This window comes from Cygnus atratus, chromosome 8 (assembly GCF_013377495.2).
Source record: "Cygnus atratus isolate AKBS03 ecotype Queensland, Australia chromosome 8, CAtr_DNAZoo_HiC_assembly, whole genome shotgun sequence".
Lineage (NCBI taxonomy): Eukaryota > Metazoa > Chordata > Aves > Anseriformes > Anatidae > Cygnus > Cygnus atratus.
Window position 1 is genome coordinate 8,923,444 of NC_066369.1, and position 19,902 is coordinate 8,943,345.

A 19,902-nucleotide genomic window follows, 5' to 3' on the forward strand; every position below is an offset into this window, starting at 1 on the left:
TTTCTTAAACCTGTTTTTAGTCTCAAAGATTCTCTATGAAGCTTCTAGGTACAACACCAAGCTGATCCATACAATTACCTGAAGAGATGTGAATGGAGAAGGAGGGGGGGGTTGGTAGAGAAGACACCACTGAATAATTTTTAGCAATATTTTTCCAACCTTTTTTTTTTTTTTCAAGCTTGTCTCTGCAGTCGCCACTGCTGTCAACTTTGGGCCTACAGGTTGTTTCTATGCTAAGCAGACATGGTGCTCCCAGATATCTGCATTTCTCACACGGTCACATAAATGTTGTTCATGAAGTGGAACAGAACTGGAATCTCAGCAATGCAGATTGCTATTGTGTCCTCATTTTAAAGGCAGGTAGGTTTTTTGGGTTCTGTTTGGATGCACCCTAGTACTGCAGAAGGGGAATCTGCATTTTGTTTTGCTGCTGTGACTTTCAACACCTGTGCTCAATATTTTGCATGCACACTTGTGATAAACTAACATTTTGAGTCACAACTTGTCTCTGGGAGCCAAATGCTCTGTCACGCTTCTAGCAGGCGTTTTCTGAGAAAAACGGAGACAGCTTACCTGGTCGCAGAAGTGACTAACATGCTAACCTGGAAGGGAAACTTTTATACAACTACAACCTTATGAACACAGCACATACTTTATTTTCCCATTGTTCTGCCCCACTGGGGAAAGGTGAGGGTATTTATATTTAGAATAATTCACTTTTATCTAGAGAAAATGCCAAACTAGTAAGCAAGAACAATTTATACACTTAGCACTAGCTGACAAGTCTTTTAAATAATAAACAGTGCCATAGCAGGTTAGAAGAATCATTTACCTTATGTAAAAGTTTGCATTGCTCTTGGTGCTGAGCATGCAAACTCCGCCACTGGAACCTCAGCCTCCCACTTAGCCACTGAAGGTATCGAACGTCAACTCTGTCTTCTGGCCCATATTCAGGTGCTATTTCAGTTGTACCCTTCTCGCTCTGAGACAGATCATCTTCACACTAAAAGCAGAAGGGAACACCAAAATATTTTAAGATAGCTTCAACATTTTCAAATCAATCAGTAGTGAAGAGCATACAACACAAATGGGCCAAAGAGGAAAAAATTCCCCCAAACTCCAGCAGTACAGAGAAACTATAATCTTTTAGAAAACAGGACTGGGAACAGCCTAAAGGAATACTGAAGTCTGGAATTGGTACCAGCTTCTCATCTAAAATGTGGTGAGCTGTCTCCTCTCCTGTCCTTCGTTTTCCATACCCCGGAAGACATAAAGAGAGATTCTGAAATACTAAGCATAATTTTCCTTCTGCTGCAGCCAATAAACAAACAAACCAACCAACCACCTTCACGTTCCGGATGCAATTTCTCCTTGGCTAAGGGCACAAAGCGAGACATTTCTGTCATATTGCCTTCCCAAGGAACAGGGAGGGAATTCCAGCTCCCCCAGCCTCTTGCACAAGAAGATTGTTCACATTTACAAATAGACCTCCTTCTCCATTTTCAGCTAAGACTGCAGATTGCAAATGAGTAAGAAAGGAACACATGGGCTGGCCTACTTCTGATGTCAGTAACAGCACTTAAAGGTGGATCTGTCAACTTCATCCAGCCTGAAGGAAGTACATACAGTAAGCAATCCATAATTCTACAGCATATAAGTAGAAATAACACAGAACTGCAAGGGCCCAGAGGTTCAGAACTGGCGTTCTCCAGCTAAGAAAGTGTCTCTCAGTTGGATTCAACACGTTCTTTAAAGTAGAGACTCAAGAAGTCTACTTGAAATATGACTGTTTTCAAGAAAACACTTGAGCAGATATTTGTACCCATAGACCTCAACGGTATTTAAACATATGTGCTTCCCTGCTTCACAGACTTCCACCTTCAATAAAATCTTATCGAGATTCAGTTGGCAGGCAAAGCTGCTTGCAATTTGGATCCGCAACTAAAAATGCAAACCGCAAAAACGCAGAAATAAGGAAGTTTAATCAATCTTGCCTTAAATGAAGGTTTCAGAAGGTATATATCTGTAACGGTGATCAAATAACCCCCAATACCTGTTTTAACCTATTGCCTCAGCTGACAGTGCCTCTAATACAATGAGTGTTCGTATTATTTATAAGCACAAAAATGCTGGTCTGGTCACATAACAAAATGCATCAAGATTTGTTCCCTTTGCTCTATGGCTCAGATAAACACGTGCCATAAATCACAGCAGCACAGGGTTCATAAAGGGCTCTTCCTTTTAAAGGCACAGATTTGTCTTGAGAAAAAAACAAAGAAACAAGGAAAAGACCACCTCCTTTGCGGCAAGCATAATGTCACTCTTTTTCCTCAGATGCTGCCAGCTTTTTGCACCAAAACCAAAAAGCACTGAGTTGTGGAGCACTGCAGGCTTACCTACAGCACCTGCGCAGTGCAGATCACCTTGCCACCATCAGGCGAGGTTTGTGGACTATGAAACCATACAGATATGGTTACTGGGTTGTCCCTAAACGCGAGCTAAGCAGCTGGATATTAGTACATCAGAGAAAACATACGTGTAAACAACACTAAAACACTGCAAATAAGCAGCCAGCAAGCCACAGGGCCAAAGACAGAGCTCAGCACGTGACTCTGCCCTTCTCTCATAGCTGGGATTCCCAGACTGAAATATGCATTTCCCATCAATTACAGTTCAACTCCAACTCCCCTGGATTAGAGGCTTGAGAATAGCACAAATACTGTTCTCCTGGGGATTCATTTAAGGAAGGAATGGCATTAGACTCAATTGCTTTGGCAGTAAAATGACAAACACCACGCAGAGCTAATTTTATAGTAGCAACCTGCCTTATTAATATTAAAATAAGGAAGCCAGCCAATGCATTTTTAACAGAAACTCTATTATTTATTCCACAAACTGCGCAAAAAATTTCCTTTTGCTATGAAATACTTAGCCTGTCATAAAGGTAAACAAGGTTAAAAAAAAAAGACTTGCATATTATACTGTGACCTCAATTTCCAGAGCCATCTCCACAATCTAAAACTATTTACTGCTCTCCCAGTGCAAGAAAAATCACTAAAATACCAACCCAAGCTAGAGTCCTTGGTTCAAATATCACTGTGAATTTATCTAATCTATGCAGTAATTTGGGTGCACACCTGCAGTTACTTCTGATTTACAGAAGTGCCTATTATTTATCCAAAGCCACAACAGGAGCAGCCAAGGCAGGCACTAAGGGCTCTCAAGAGCCTCCCCTCACTTGGATGCTCCACACCAGCTCCGGCAAAGATAGCTCCATAGCCACTTACCAGAAAAGCTTTTTGCTTATAAAGTGTTTGCTGTAATTAACGTTTCTCTTGGATTCTATTTCAGAGAAGGAAGGCACACAGACTCTAGCTACAGAACGGTGCCGCAGGACAAAAGCCACATTATCACATACTGATATCTCGTTGCAGCGTAGGATGTTTGTCCCGGTACACTGGCGATATCGAAGCAAACTGGAAGACGTAGACTCACCACAGCTCCTGTGATGAGCACAACTGTTAAGCAGAAGCTCGAATGAAGCCTCTCAATTTCATTCCCACTGCCTCACCCCAACAAACTTTTCTGCCCTAAACGTTCACAGTACCGTAGTGAGAAGATCTCAACGTCTATTTACTAGCAAACCTGGAAAACCCAGCACAGGCCTGATGACGGTGACAGGTGTATGTTCACCCATACTCTCTTCAAGCCAATTCCTGAACTCCCAACTTGCCCACACTTACCCACAACTGGAGCCCAGGTCTCCTGTGGAGAAAGATGCAGGCAAATAACCAGCTAAGCCCCATACTAAGGGCATGCTCCAGGACAGAGCAGAGCACCAGCCCAAGGAAGGTAGCTCACAAGCTACAAAAGCTACCCAAGCTCATTAAATCAACTCTGGTTTAGTGAGAGCTAAGAGCACGTGTTTAAAATCTCTGCAAAGCACCCTAGAATTCAGTCTCTGACACAAGTTTTGCCCTCAGCATTCCTTCCCAGGCTATTTCAAGCCCAGTTGTTATGAAAAAAGATACCAGAGCATTCTCAAAACACTCAAATACACTTGTGGCTAGACAATGCAAGAAGAGTTAACATGGCCCTCGTGGGGCACTCTGTGCTGGGAAGTCAGATTCACAAAACACTGAGAAAAGCCACCAGATATAGAAGTACTTAGAAGAAAAGAATAAGGGGTGGGAGAAGGACGGGTGTGAAAAAAGACACAGGAACATATAAATGTAATTCCCATTCTATATATCTGAGCAAACAACTTTTATGCAACTTGCTCAGAGAAATTAAAGATTAAGAAGTTTCAACTTATGGCAGAAACAAAGCTTTTCTCGTTAGTTTGAAATGCAAAGCAACTCCATGTTATTGGAAATGAAAGAGCAATTTCACCCACAGCGGATGAAGATAAATTAAACAAGCACTTTGTCATATAAATAGTTCATCAAAGAACAACATAAGCATCAATGTGTTAGCAGAAATTGAGAAGGGAACATTTTTTGCACTGCTTGTTCCCTTTGAGATATGAGCATTTTAGGGACCTGGTACAGGGTTGACCCTGGTCTGTTCATACACTTTGAATAAACTCAACTCCAAAAATTGATTTAAAGTAAAATCCCATCCAGATTAAGGGGAGATCTTGAAGAAAAATCAAGAGATGCTCTTCTGCAACGATGAGCTGCCATCTGTTGGTAAACGGAGGACCGCAGCAGGCTCTGGTTCATCCCCAGCTCACTGTAGCTCTTCCTCATAATTCATCCAAATCCCTCCAAGGACCAACTCTCTGCTTCTGTATCTGGACGACCACCAAACTGCTTGCTGTTCTTCCCGTGGCGAAGCAGCCCTGCTGGAACCTGCTTAACCCACGGATGTATGCACCAAGCCTAATCCCCGGCTGACAGCAACCCTCGAGCAGAGCAGCACAAAGCAGCAGCCAGTTAAACCCTCTAATGAATGCTCCCACCCTCGTACTCACTTCCACCCGAATTAATCTGTGCGTAGACACAAACTATTTACTCACAGGTACTGCTCAAATCCTAGCTACCCTGTGCGTGCAGCCTCGTATCCCGGCGGTGGGAAGACGTGTATCTAGATCGCTCGCTGCAGGACTCGGGAGAGACAAACCAATCACATAAATCAGAGCAATAAAGTGCTTATGCAAGCTTTTACTGAGAGCTCATTCTGAGCTGGTCGTAATTCACACAATGGTTTTCATGTGACATAACATATGTTAATCAATGTAATTACATATCTTTAAATAGGGTAGAGTTTTTTTAAAATTAAACACTGTAGCCAGAAGTACCAGAGCATCAGACCCACCTTCCTGATACAGCCCTATATCTATCTGTGGGAGGGAAAACACAAAAAGGAACAATTCAAATACATGAATGTGAAAGGGGCAACACTATTTTCATTAACAGCTCTATCAACATTAATTGGATTTCCTCCTAGACAAGGCAGGATCCAGATAGCTGTGTGCATGAGGAGACAGGGATGGTGTAAGAAACCTCTCCCATGGGATGCACACAGCAATTAGGTACCTAGATACCCACAAACATAAGTGCTCACAAAGTAGCAGCGATACAAATGACTGCTTTATGTATTCAGACAACACATAGAAGCCAAGTTACTGAAATAAACACCTGGTAAGGCAGACCGTAACTCACAGAATCCCACATTCTGCAGGGCTCAGTGAATGCAACACAGACAATGCCTCGCGCTGCACTTCTGCCTGCAGCTGCAGTCCTGCGTGCTCACACCCATTTTGCTCCACTGGGGCAAGGCAGCTGGACATCAGCAGCAAGCCTGGAGCAAGGGGCTAGGAGAAGAATAAATAACTGCCCTCCGCGAGAGGAGAGGCAGAGCTCTGCCATATATAAGAAGGCCTGCCAAGGCTTCCCTTCTATGCCCATGTTGTTCTCCTGAGGAAGAAGTGCTTTCCTTCAAAAGATCTTGCAGTGAGAGTTAACCCTTTTCACATAAGCGGGACAGCAAAAGTAGAGGGTGTTCCCATTTAAATCAAAAGGGCAAAGATAACCAGAAGGTACCAAAAGGTCCTGCCTGCTCCCTGCCGCTGGAGGGCAGGAGAGACACCGAATAATTTTAACATGACTTAGCTTCCCCAGCACCCGTTTTAGCAAACTACGCGGTACCAGCATCACTATGGTAAGGCTTCCCACTAGCACATCACTCCTCATCTTCCTCTCAGCCTGGAGCTCCAGGAGCTCCAGGAATTGCTGGGAGAACCCCATCAGCTGTAAGTCACAGGTTCAAACAAGTTAGCATTTATTTGAAATTCAGATATTACCCAAAGAAACAACAAATTCAGCAAATGACCTCTGTGAAAAGCCTAAATTATAAGCCTTTTTGATCATTTCAGACACCTTTTAGAGTGTTTTAACTTGACATACTGTCTCAAAAAAAGCTTAAGAGTGTATTCACTGCGTCAAGCAAAAATAAATGTTGCTAACCATAAATTTTCCACTAGTCTCTAGCAAAAGTTAGGGGAGACAAATTCTGCAGAAGAAACTTCAGGGATCCTGTGCCCTCTATTTAGCTTTCAGGGTCTTTAAAAATAGTGTACATTAACAGCTACTATAATATGGCAATGGTAGTAGCAAAAAGATAAATTGTGAGAGTTAGAGTAAGACAGGAGGTCAAACAGAACAGAAGTGTAAGCAAAGGGAATAGGGGAGGCAAATCAAAAATGAAAGCTGACAGGCTAATATAGCCTGTAAAAACATGGAAAGTAATTACGCTTCTAAGTCAGAATCAATAGGTTAATAAGATTCCCTCCTTTTCTCCATGTTGTAATAGGTTAAAAGGGGAAAAAAAAAAACACAGAAAATTGCTGTTTTCTGACACTAGTGTCAAAGGTGTCCTGGTTCTGTACTGGGGTGGGTGGTAACATCACGCTGGGCTATGTTCACACTTCCATCTAGTAATGTGGTTTATGGAACAGCAGTGCCAGGCGAGACTTCTGGAAGTAAAAGGCATCCTGACAGCAAGATTAGAAATCAGGCAGAAGTCTCACACTATATTGGAAATAGCCAGCGAGCCAAGCTAGACTGTGACAAACAAAAGATTAATCAAATTGCAAACCCAAGAGTCAGAAGGCACATTTAGTTTCATTTCCCCCCACACAAGGAGTAATGAAACTGAGCTCACTTTGGCATGCTAGCGAGACACCCATGAATTCCAAGTACACCAGCCATAACAGCTCTATTCGTTGATTACCACGAATTCACAAAAAGGGAGGGGAGTCCAATTTCACACAGAGGGCAAGAAGCAGGCAGAGGGAATTACTGGAACCAAGAACAAGTGTTTGTACAACACAGCTTGGTGATAATGAGGGAAATAACATCGTTACCCTCATCTAAAAACTCCACAGCCTCCACACATAATTAAATTATTGGGCATATAGATTAATTTCAGCTGTAGAAATAATACCAGTACAGGCCACATACCTCCACAGGAACAGAAGGAATGCATGCCCACAGAGCACTGCTATTATCTGCACAAGCCACTGCACAGATTTGGATAAAGCTGTGGTATTATCAGTAAAATTTAAAAAGCAAAGCAAAAATCAGTCAAATGCTGAATATGCTAAAAAGGCAGGTTTATATCAAACAATTATCTGCTTCTGAAAGAGACAGGGAGAGAGAAAATGAGAACTCTCCAGGTCTGTTTTACAGGTTTAGTACAGGACAGTTTTGGTGATGAGTGGCAGAGAAAAAATGAGCAATTGCACTTTCATTGTTATGGCTTTATACACAGGGTTCAGGCTTTACTGACACTACTAGATGTTTATTCTATTCTATTTTGCCTTTAGCTGTGGGCAGCCAATGCTTCTATCAGGTTTCTCTCAAGGTCCTCTCATTCTTTGTCTCCTTCCTGGGTGAAGATCACCCAGACACTCTGCAAGAGATGTCTGGCATACAGTTTTGGTCAGCGACATGTCAGTAGACTACAGAGCATAAACAGCTAAATAAGGCACAGAAACTCAGCACAACTAGCAGAATTCCCCCGCAGGATGCGAGAACCCTGGTTTCATGGAGGAACCTATACCTCTCAGAATTAACGGGTTTGATTTGGAGAGAAATGGTGGTTACTGCCCTGTCTGGCAGTTGTAGAAGCACTGGATTTGCCTGTGAATTTTCACAATTCAAATTAAGAAGTCCACCAACTTCACAGGCATGAATCCAAGAAAAAGAATCACCCTGGGAAAAGTCCATTATCTTGTCAAATCGGGTAGGACTTGTCACAGGTAATTCTTTGTGTTTTAAACACTTTTTTTCAGATGTGGTGTTTTTTGGTCTGTTTTTCAACTTTCCCCAGTAGTCTAGGATTTTCATATGGAATCAGTGAACAACAGTTGAGAATATTCCTCATGTACATGATCAACAAAAGATGCCAAATCCAACATCCCTGCAGTGCTTATTTGAGACAGAAGTCCACACAGGGCGTAAAAAGCCTTTCAAGGCAGTGTCCATCAGCTAATCACCCAGTGCTTTAAGGCCATAACAGGTGAGAATTCTCAAGTAGACACATCAGTAAAACTACGTGAACCTCCAATTCAGATTGTACTCGGGTCTTTAAAGGACTAATAGAATTAGTGATTTTTTACTTATCTATTTCAAAGAGTCGACTAATGCAATATTTGAACTTTCACTTACCACCTCTGGTGTCATCAACCTGCTGACAAACCCGTACAGTAAATTCACAGAACGCACTTGAACCGCAGCAGGCAAGCACTAGAGCTTGACATTCACTGCCTACCCCATCTTCCCTCTCCTATTCCTCCTGCACGGCAACTGGGGCTCCAGTCAGCTCTTTTAACGGTCTCCCCACTTGGTTTATAAGTTTCATAATCTAGAAGAGAGCCATGGGTGGAAGGGGCAGCGTCTCCCTCCGTCCTGCTAGCTGGCACATCCTGCAGCAGGAACGTCACACCTGGCTCAGCAGAGACACTGCAGCACTGCCCTTTTAAAAACATGAGCTGGAGGCTACACAAGACAAGGTGCCCTGAAGGATTCTCCTAACACATCAAAGCAGTCAACCCACATAATCATCCCAGGTTGCTAACCATACCTGTCCTTACCAATAACCACCCTCAACATTATTATTTTTTTTAATTATTTCAGACACATTAAGCACTACCTCCTAGCATCCTAATCCTTTCATCATGCTTTTACCGCTGTTTAGCTTATAATTTTAGAAATCACTTAACTTTTGACTCTGAAGAGCTAAGTGCCTGTAAAATTAAGCTTGTTGGATGCCTTCCTGAGCTCAGGATCTTAAAGTTCTGAATCCCTTGCAGCGGCTGAGCTCAATGTCCATCATGTGTCATGAATACCCTTGTCCCTCTATAAATAACTGGCCTGAAATCCTTTAGATGGAAGTGTTCAATTTGCAGGGGAAAAAAAACCTGTGTTGCTAAGGAACTGCAGAGAAAAAAAGGCCATAGAGAGGTAATCTGAAATGAAATGAACGGAATTAATTTAATTGGTCCTTGATATGTTGGGTATTTGGCATATTATCAGCAATTTAGCTGCCGGTAAGCTTTGTTTCAAACATAGCCTGAAAGAATAGTCCTCGCTGCATCCTTAATTTTGGGATTAGCTGCATTCTCTCCTCTTCATACAAAAGAGCCTGTCCACATCTGTGGATTTACAACAAAAATTTAAAAGCAAGCCACATGCACATCAGCTGAACTACAGCTATGCCTACAGTTCTTGACACTCCATGTTTTTAGATGAAGACAAAGGGGAGGGATTTTCTTCACATTTATTCTCTCTAGTAGACCAACAGATGTGCTTTCTTGGTAAGTACTGGCTTCCATGCTTTGCTGATTTTGGGAGAGATCTTGGCAGTGCACAGAACCAAATAGTATTTCAAGGATTTTTGTTTTGCAACATTTTTGTTTCAAGAAAATATTTTCAATTGTTTATAATATGTTTTTAAAAAGGCTCCATGTGCTGGAACATTTTTCAGGCTCTTTCTCAGCTGAGAACTTCAGTTGTTTTAAAAAAAGAAACCGAAATGCTCTTTAAGACCGATCTTTCTCTAGTGAAAATTTTTCTAGTTGTCCTGCCTTTTCCTTCAATTTACTCAAATAGAAGAGAGTTGCAATTGCAGAGACTGCATCTCTGGCATGTTTAGAAATGTCTGTGCAATCTGTTATGTATCTTCCAACACCTCAGTTTAAGTACTAGAAAAGCCTGGTATTTAACATTCAAAGTCAAAATTGCAGCACTTCAGTTGTTTAAGCTGTACTTTAACTTACAAGACATCGGGTGTCAAAGTGACAACCTCACCTTCTTTCCTTCCTTCCTATGGTTTTAGGGGGGTTAAAACATTGTCTGATCAATGAGCGGGTACCAAGGAAGGTATCCCACAAAGTAACACTACAATAGCTATCACACTTTTATTCAACAGACGGGTTTTCCTGAGTGGAATACAAGGAACTGATTTATTACCATTAGAAGGTGTGTGACCCACCTATCTTCTAGTTCACACCCATCATTATCTCCTGAAGGGCGCATTTCTAGATCATCATTTGCTCAGGTTTTACTGGTCAATTTGATTGGTTTTGTAATTATCAACCAAAAGATAAGGTCTCTCCCCGAAAATTCTGTTTAACTTCCTTGTGATACAGAATCTCAAAGCACACTGTTTACATGTCCTCCACCACTACAACCTATCATTTCTTTCCTTAAGAACAACTGTTTTTATTAGTTTTATTACTTGCAAGTTTTATAATGAAAACTTTCTAGGTGAATACCAAAGAAGAACATCACCATCAATACAATGAGCCTTACATACATACACTAACTCCAACTCCCAGTTTATAAACTTTTTTGTTTGACCTACCAAAAAAAAAAAAAAATCCAGACCTGTAAACCTTTAAAAACACTGTTTTGGACAGTTATTGGAAAGAAAACATGAAATATGTATTTTTTTGAGAAATACAGGTGAAGCATATTACAATTGACGCGAAAGGCACAGCAATAAATTGCTTAATGCCGCTCCGTGTGGGCATGAGATAACATTCTTTTACCACAGTTACTTCAGCTTATTTTGAAAAAGGCGAAACTTAGTCCTTCAGAGAAAATAATGTATGTGCTGCCCTATTTCCTGAATTCATGTTGCTGCTACACTTCATTCATCCCTCTTTTGTAATAGAAATTAAGGATCAGAAGAAAAAAAATCTGCTATCACACAACAAAAAGCAAGAAAAAACAAGAAGCTTAAAGTAAAAGTGTCTTCACAAGTGTGTTTCTCCTAAGGTCTTGAGGTGCCCTTCTCATCACCAGAGGGCACCACCACTCACACCCGGCACTACCTTGCAGCTCTTCTGCTCCCTTTTTTGTGCAGCAATTGGAGCGTAGTAAGTGTGGTCTGTTTTCCCAAAATACTGCTCATAAGGTTGTTACAGAAATGACTCTTCCCTTCAAATTATTTTCCATTTAGCAACCATCTATATAGTAACGTGTGCTCTTAAATGCAAGGGATGGGTTCTAAAAGCAGTTATCCTTTATCCATGTTATAACATGGGCTCGGGGCTTTTTTTTTTTTTTTTTTTTTTGCCTTCCCCCCCGTCCCGATCACGTACATTGCAGCTAAAGTAGACACACAGCTATCCTCACGTTACTTCAGACCAGGCTTTCTGTATGCTAACATCTTTTTATTGATGGAAACACAACTGTATACCTCATTGTTCTCTCAAGGAAGCTACAAGGTCATTAGTTACCCCAAGTAACTGTCATTAGTCATGTCATTAGTTACCCCAAGATGTTTTCTTAAAGTACTGTTTGCCTTAGGATTACTTGCTTTACCCTGTGCCAACAGACCCAGCATTCACAGCTCATCTGTTTGCCTACAGCCTGGAAGCAGAGATCGGTGACATGCACTTACCTGCACTCCTCCTAACTGGTCTCATCTATACCGCAAGGAAAAAAATAATGACAGCATTCACTCAGGGAGGGGAGTTTGAGAAAGAGAAGGAACCCAGATCACCTGCACACAGAAAGTTTAGAGAAGGGAAAGAAAACAGGTTCCAGCTGCTGGCCCCTGCAACTTTTTTTATAAAGCTAGTGTAAGGCATTTATTTTTAAGAGCACCACGATACCACACACTGTGCACTACACACTAATGATAACACGGCTTCTGTCACAGAACATTACTTAGGGATGGACGAGGTGGAAGGACACGAACAGGCTCACCATGCACACAGAGGTTTCATCTCCAGTCCTCACTCTGTTCCGAGCCAAGAGCTGTTCCAAGAGGCTGATTCTGTGCAGCAGCCAGGAAAATGCCAGCAGCAGCTCCCGGCTACCTGCTGAGCCATCGGAGGGGAGCCGATAGAGCTCTGGCCTGCCATAGCCGTGGTACCACAGCGCCGACTTTACAAACCTAATTTGGGTATCTGAAAAGAAGAAAACAATCACGAATAACACACTGTGATACTCAATGCGTTCACCCATTCAGTTCCAGAAACTGTTGCTCTGAAAATAAGATTTTTAATTAAGCCTAAGGTTAATGGAAGGCAGTGGAAAGCAGAGTTTGGTACTTTATTCGACAACTGACAAAGGAAGCTGGTAACAGGTAAGAGATTTCCTTGTGCTGTCCCATTCTGATCTACAGAAATTACTGCTAAGGGAAATGAAAAATTCAGAGTTGAGATCAAGGCTTCGTGGAGATTAACACAAGCAAAAGAGGTAAATAGCCATCCTCACTTTACCAGGACTCCAATTCGCCTATTCATTTTTTATGAGCCACCAAGCATCCTATGAATTAGTAAATACCTCGAGTCACTTGACTCCTGAACGAAACTGGAATTTAGAGATAGGTGTTTCGCAGCCTGCTGCAAATCTCTAAGCAGCAGTGGGCAGGCAGAGATAACGCAGCACACCACGCTGCATACCAGACTGCACGGACTAGTTAGTTCTCAGGAATGCTCCAATCCATATTCCTTCACACCAGCAAATTTTACCTGACAGCTACAAGACAGGCACTACAGAACTGTGAAATACAGATGAAAGAAAGATAAAATTTTTATACAAACAGGTTCTGACCAGGAAGCCTCAGCTCTGTACCAGGTAAAGTAGTCAAAACTATAATAAAGAACGCAACTAGGGGGGCACGATGATAACCAATATATGCTGGGGAAGAACCAACAGCTGCTGTAAAAGTAAGCCCTGCTGAAAAAGCTGCTGGAGTTCTGCAAAGGCAACAACATGTGAGTAGTTAAGAAAGATTCAACTGATGCAGGACGTTTAGATTTCCCAGAGGCATTCAACTAGCAAAAAGAAACCAAGCCAGCAGGGTGAGCTTGCACCAACAAGTGACTAGCAGACAAGAATCAGAGGGTGGGAACACGCGGTGGTTTCACAAGAGGGCTCTGAGCCAAACCTCTGCTGTTCAACTCGAAATGACAAGGACGATATGATAGTGACAGAAAGATTGGTGCTGACGTGCAGTTACTCTGTGGTAAGGAATGCAAGCTGATAATGAAAAGCTTGGACTCGCTAGGTTCTGTGATTTGAAAACGACAGATAAAATTCCTTTAAAAAATAATGAAAAATGATGCACACGAGGGAAAAAAACAATCCTAACTTTTCTGACATGGTAACAGGCTTGGAACTGACCACTGCGCTCAGGAACACAATTTTCCTGACAATACTACACTCGACCCTCTATATATCCAAAAGCGACCAAATGCAAGAAGTCTAAAAAGGAACCCAGACAGAACACAGGGAAGAACATTATATATCTGTCTATACCCACAATGACCCCACAACATCTCAAACTGTGTTATTTCATTTCTTCAGTCCCAAAACGGCTACGGAAGATTTTGAAAAAGGTAAGAGAAAGGATAAGTAAGATCACAAACCCAGAACGGCTTCATTTTAAGAAACGACAGCATAGGCAAAGAAAGGACTGAGAATGAGTACGACAAAACTCTTTAAAGCAAAGTCGTGCCCTCTGGTTTGGGAAGCCTACGATGTAAATTAGCGAAAGCTGAAAGACTTAACTCCTGGAAGCGTCCCTGTGTACTTGTTCTGTCCTTTGCCCTGGGCCTCCATTTTTGACAGCTGTCAGTATTGGACAGAGCTGGAGGAACCTTCAGTTTGATCCAGCTGAGGCACTCTTACAAGGTAAGGAAAAAAGCTGCTCTCCCTTTCCAGTGTAATGCTTCAGCATCTCCATAAGGCTTCGTGAAAAAGGTACACACACACACCAGCAACAAAGCACAAGCCTCAAGCAATCAGGGACTGTCACTGCTGTCCTTAATTAACATACTCATTCATCACATTACGTACTCATTTGCCTGCTCCTTGGCCACTTGTGCTAAAAGCATCCCTCGGCAGCCACACGCGCTGTAATCATTCTTTTGTCTAGCACTGACTGCTGAAGCTCAAGAACTACATCATGACGGACTTCAAAACGAAAATGAGAAAAACAATACTGCTCTCAAAAGGAATTGGTTAATTATGAGAGGCTCTCACAGTGGAAAGAGAGTCCTGATTTGCAAAATGCTAAGGGAGCTGTATCTACTGAAAATAACACAAAGCCAAGACAGAACGAGGAGCTGTAACCTGACTTGTGCTGGTAACCCTACAGGAGCAGGGCACTGCTGCAGCTCTGCTGAGGCTGGAAGGAGCTGGTAGCCACAGAGCCATCAAGCTCCTTGTGCTTTGACAAAACAGAGGAAGGTGAGTTTGCACTGTTCCAACAACCTTAGAATTTAGGGAAAGAAGCGTGTGCATCCCTGAGGAGACACCAACATCCAGAGTGCGCTTCAATACACACACAGCTGAAAATGCTACACACCACTATTATACATCTTCAGCAACAGGAGTGGGAATGTGTGACTGACCACGTGAAAGTTACACATGAATTCCTGGCAAAGATATTCCCAAAACTGAAGAAAAAACATCAGGAGCATGATTAAGCAGGCAATGTGAGGGTGCAGAGCTACTAAATTTTTGCTGGACCGGTGTTCTGCATGGCACAGCTTCTGCACAGATGTGTGACAACTGGTTTTACACCTAGCCTGTTTTGGCACCACAGACAAAAAGGAAACCTAAACCTCTAAATGACTGTTTGCTCTTTCTGTAGAACATGTGAATATTAAAAAACGAGCGGCTTCCCAGCATGATGCTAGGGTGGCAGAGATGCCCAGGGTTTGCTCAAAGTCTTGCCGTAGATATACGCTCCAATCACACGTACAGGAGAGCACTCGGATCTTAAGAGGTTTTATTTTGACCACTACTGAACATGCTCATATTAGCTGGATTTTCATGCTTCCCCTTCCTTTTCCTTGCACATTTGTCACTGTCAAGAAAGGAACAGCTGTAACAGGTTAAGGCAGAAACACTCCAAGAGGAAGGAAGATCACTACCTACTTTCCCTCTTTCTCAAAGCAAAGAAGTGAGATGTGCTGCCATCTGCAGTTCAGGGAGCTCCCTGAGGAATCACCTATCAAAGAGATGGAATAGAGCAAGCTAGGGGTTTTTTTGTTTCTTTTTTTCCCCCCTCCCTTTTTAGTCATTTCCCTCCCCTGGCAGATCACTTGGGATCAGATGCACCAAGGCAGTTTGCCACCTGAATTTCTGTGTTGCTCTGGTCCTTCATCTCCCCATTTCAGCTGTCTCTCTGCAAGACGCTGCCCTCCTACAAGGAGGTATGACTGGTGTGCGCATCAGGCAGGAATTGTGGGCAAGTGGTCCAGGCATGGATCTGGGACGGGGGCTCAAAGAGTCACAGAGCCTTTCCAGAAAGCCTAAGTGACCTTACAGAAGTCACTCAGTTCTCCCCATCTCCGCAATGCTCTGCCTTGTAAGGATACAGCCCTGAGATAAGTGGCAGTGGAGGCTATATAAGTACCAAAGAACAAGATGGATTCTTCCACAACATGCAGCCAAGAGAGAGCAAAAACATCACGCAGATAAGCAGATAATGCCAGTCACTCGAACACCTTCTCTTTGCCAACATTTTCTTCCAGCATTTTATTAGGATTAGGCAATCTATATAGAAAGACCCACTCAGTCTTTCCAACTAATTCCTTTCTGCATGCACATTATTTATAAAAATGTGTTCAGCAAATAAAACCAAGCTGTGAATGAACCTCACGGTTCAGTTCTCTTAAAACTGTTCTCCAGCTGTGCTCTTCTGCTTCACGAATCCCACAGAATGGCTCAGTGAATTACAAGAAGATCTTCAAATAAGGGTTAGGCATTAGTCTAGCAGGCTAAGATGGAAAGAAACTAAATCAAGTACAAGAACAGACAGATACGTAACTTCACACACTCAGACAAGAAACATCTGCAGAGGTAGTGGCCTTACGGGAAACTGCTGCTGCTGCAGAAGACAATTTTCCACTTTATTTGTCAAACAAAAACATGTTGCAGCTCCAGACTTCTTTCTTATACTAGAAAAATGGAGTTGCAGCTCCAGAAAAGGAACATCTCCTCCAACTATCGAAATGCACATTGCACTGCTACCTGGTGTGGCCGTTAACCAGGTCCCTCAGTCCTCAGCCTCTGTCAAGAAAGAGCAACATGAAACCACTAATCGTGACTTGCTTCATCAGTAAAGTTGTGCCCAGAGTGCCACTGCACAGCTCGCTTTGTCTTGTACTCCACTAATGAGAGATCCACTGCTCTGACATGCTGGAGTGTATTAAATGCTTCCCACCACAGTTTAGGATAAGCGCTTTGTACTATAGGAAGAAAAAATTCTTCCAAAATAGAAAACCAAAACATTTGCAGAATTTTATAACCACTGACTGAAAGACTTCAGTAGGGTTTCTGGGTTGTTTTTGCAAGAATGCGGTAGTTCCTACACTTTAAATCATCGATCTGTATGGATTTTCTTGTATGTGATTTTTCAAATATTTTCATTTTTGCCAGTAGGGCTGTAAAATATATCACCCATTTAGAAAACATAATGCAGAATGTTTTTCTAAACAGCCTCACATTACACCAATAAAAAGGGAATGACCATTCAAAGCAAATCTTAATCTTCTCTAAAATTCATTTATATAACAAGAACAGAAACTAACAAAAGCTATTAACGTGAAACAAAAATACACCCTGGGAGTGCAACATGGAAAGTCATTTGATTGAAACGGTTTCCCAAACTGAAGGAACAATTTTTACGTGAAAGTCTCTCCTTTTCCACGGGGCAAAATCCGTAAGCGCATTCTGTCCTTGCAACGCATTGCTTTATCCTAGCATCTCACGCGCACAAGTGGACCAACATCTTACATGTTGTCCTCGAAATGCAGGCCTCGCTTTACAGAGTAACAAAAAGAGAACCACTGTGGCCCCGGCAACACACACAGACTACAGACCAAAACTTTAACAAGTTTGCAAAACTTTGGAAAAAACTTTTGTCCTAAAAAAAAGTCAGATTTTTGTTTAAAAAAAGCACAAGACCATTTGAGTAGGGCTTCTCTCTTCCAAAAAGCTGTTCCAATGCCTACGCACAGAGCATCCCTCGTCCTGGGTTCATATAGCCTTCCTCTGGGATATGCCAAGTGCTTCTGCTGGTTTTTAGCTAAGATAATTAAAAAGTTGTACAAAACCAGCAAAGAAAGGCAAGCCTGATCCAGGGACTAAAGCACTAGACTTGAATTAGAGGAATCTATTTCAATTCCTTGCTGTTCTACAGGATCCTGTACAGAGCTGAGAAAGTTATTTAGTCCTTAATGAAGTGGAAGACTTGGTTTTTCCATGAAATAAATACATGAAAGACCACAACTGCTCCAGAGCTGGGACAGACAGTGAAATATTGATCCTATTCACAGCGGGCAACTCACTCACCTGACAATCTACCAGTAACAACTGGGTTTGCTCTCTCTGGAGCCAGCAACCTGCCACATGCATCCAGAAATCCTGTCTCCAAATGCTGCTAGCAATTAGTATGGGAGCAGCCAGGTTACAATGAGATTGCAACCTCACAAAGCTGTCGTGGACAGCCAATAAATTGACTTACCAAACAGTTGCACACAGCAGACTGCGGATCAGCAGAAAATGAAGAACAGCTGAATGAAAAGTAGCAGTCCTGTCTGTAACAGAACCATGCCAATTTCCTGCTGAGCTACCAGCAAAACCACACAGGTGCTGCTCCACATTCCTTGAAACGTATCAGCCACAATGCTCAGGCTTTATTTTTAAAAAAGACTGTTTCCAGAGACATCAGTTTCCCAGGTCTTTAGGGGCTTAAACAACATTTTTTTTTTTTTTTTAGCTTTTGTGGACTGATTTTAAGTGGTTTCAGTGTGCGGAGACCTCTATCCATCAGAGATGATCCTTTCCTCCTACACTGAAAGGGCTCTGAATCCTGGAGTGGAGAGGGAAATCTGAAGAGTAATATCAAATTTGGAATAGCACGTATTTAAGAAATAATTAGTGCTCTATCATTTTGAGAAGCCAGCCTTTATACAGCTTCTCTCTGTAGTAGAAGCCCCATCCAGAGATATTTATGGTCCCTCTAAAATACTCATACGCATTTTTATTTTGTTGTTTTGTCTAGAACTTCATTCTAAAACACTGTCTTCATGGTTCATATGTTATAATTTATTGCCCTGACATAGGACTTGATAGAAAATTAACCATAATATCATGCATCATATGCAGAATGGGGAAAGAACGGATCATGGGGAACATAAATCTATTTCTGTAATTATCTCTACAGATTCTCAGAACATGTAAGAACATCACAGAGTTTTACCTGCAGTGAAACATCTAAGGGAAACAAGAGACCCTAGAAGACACAAGAACATCCCATTTTCCTGGATAACAGAACCAAACAAGAGTATACCTGTCTGCACATTTGTGATAAAACAGCGAGAGCCAGTGACATAAACTAGTTGCTCAGAATGAAGCACTCCTTACTGAGAGTGACTAACCCAAAAAAAAGGTGCTACAACACCAGCTCCAGTAGTTCCCTGGGACAGACAAAGCAGTCAGCCATGGTTACCTATGGCATCACACTCGGTCCACTTGCTTCCGTGGATTTGTTTCAGGAGAGCATAGAGCAGCCTCCAGAAATCCAGGGTCTGCAAAAGAGCGAGAAGAACAGAGGGAGATCAGCACACACACGCGCACACACACACACAAAAAAAAAAAAAAGCCACCACAGATTCAGCCTTAAATAAGCAACGAAGCTTGTAAATGAGCATCAGTTGTTGCACGGGAGGGCACACCTGAAACCTGTATGTGAGCATCAGGTGTGGCACAGGAGGGCACAGCTGCATCCTGCCAGCACCCCTGTCCCATTCAGGCCTTTGCTGCCTGATGAATGCTACCTAAGGGCGGGTGCACTTGGAAAGGGATGCTAGTGCTGGTCGTACCACGCAGCCTAGCACTGCTCCCCTCTACCCCAGAGGCAGCTGAATCTGTTCCAACACCGCCACAGCACACCCCCACTCTGCTGTCACCGAGATCAGGCCGTGACAGTGCCCGCCGTTCACAAACGGGAGGCAGCAGCACCCACTGAGCTGGGGATGGAGAAGGAGCTCCCTTCACCCGGCGAGCAGGAGATCCCCTCTTGCCCGCACAAGGCCAGCCGCTCGCCCGCAATGACTCGCGCTGCAGGCATTTCACTCAGCTCTCGTAAAAGCTTCAAAAGAAGCCAACTGCGAGCTCAGCGCCCGCGGCAGCCCCTCACCGCCCGGCCCCCCCGCTTCCCCCTGCCGCTCGCCAAGCCGGGGCAGGCTGCGGGGGCGCAGCGGGAGCCCCGGGCTCACCGCCTGAGGCCGGTCCAACTTGGCCCGGCGCAGGGCTTCGGGCACCAGCCGGGCCCGGGGCGGCAGGGCCCGGCACAGCGCCCCCACGGCCCCCGGCAGCGCCCGGCCCCGCGGCATGGCCTCGCCCCGTCCCGCCGCCCTGC

At 43.1% G+C, this 19,902-nt stretch overlaps 1 protein-coding gene across 3 annotated transcripts in view; it reads right to left on the reverse strand.

Moving 5' to 3' along the window:
• TEDC1 (tubulin epsilon and delta complex 1) overlaps nt 1–19,902 on the reverse strand; it is a 75,931-nt gene extending 56,029 nt beyond the window's left edge. The window contains exons 1-4 of one of the 3 annotated variants that reach the window (XM_035537938.1): nt 19,760–19,902; nt 18,991–19,069; nt 12,225–12,427; nt 833–1,003 (exon numbers count right to left, since the gene is read on the reverse strand). In XM_035537938.1, coding sequence (XP_035393831.1) covers nt 833–1,003; nt 12,225–12,427; nt 18,991–19,069; nt 19,760–19,876 — 570 coding nt within the window. In that variant the 5' untranslated portion in view covers nt 19,877–19,902. Of the gene's footprint in view, nt 1–832; nt 1,004–12,224; nt 12,428–18,990; nt 19,070–19,216; nt 19,627–19,759 lie in introns of those variants that run through there. The other 2 variants (XM_035537939.1, XM_035537940.1) reach the window with 2 other exon arrangements.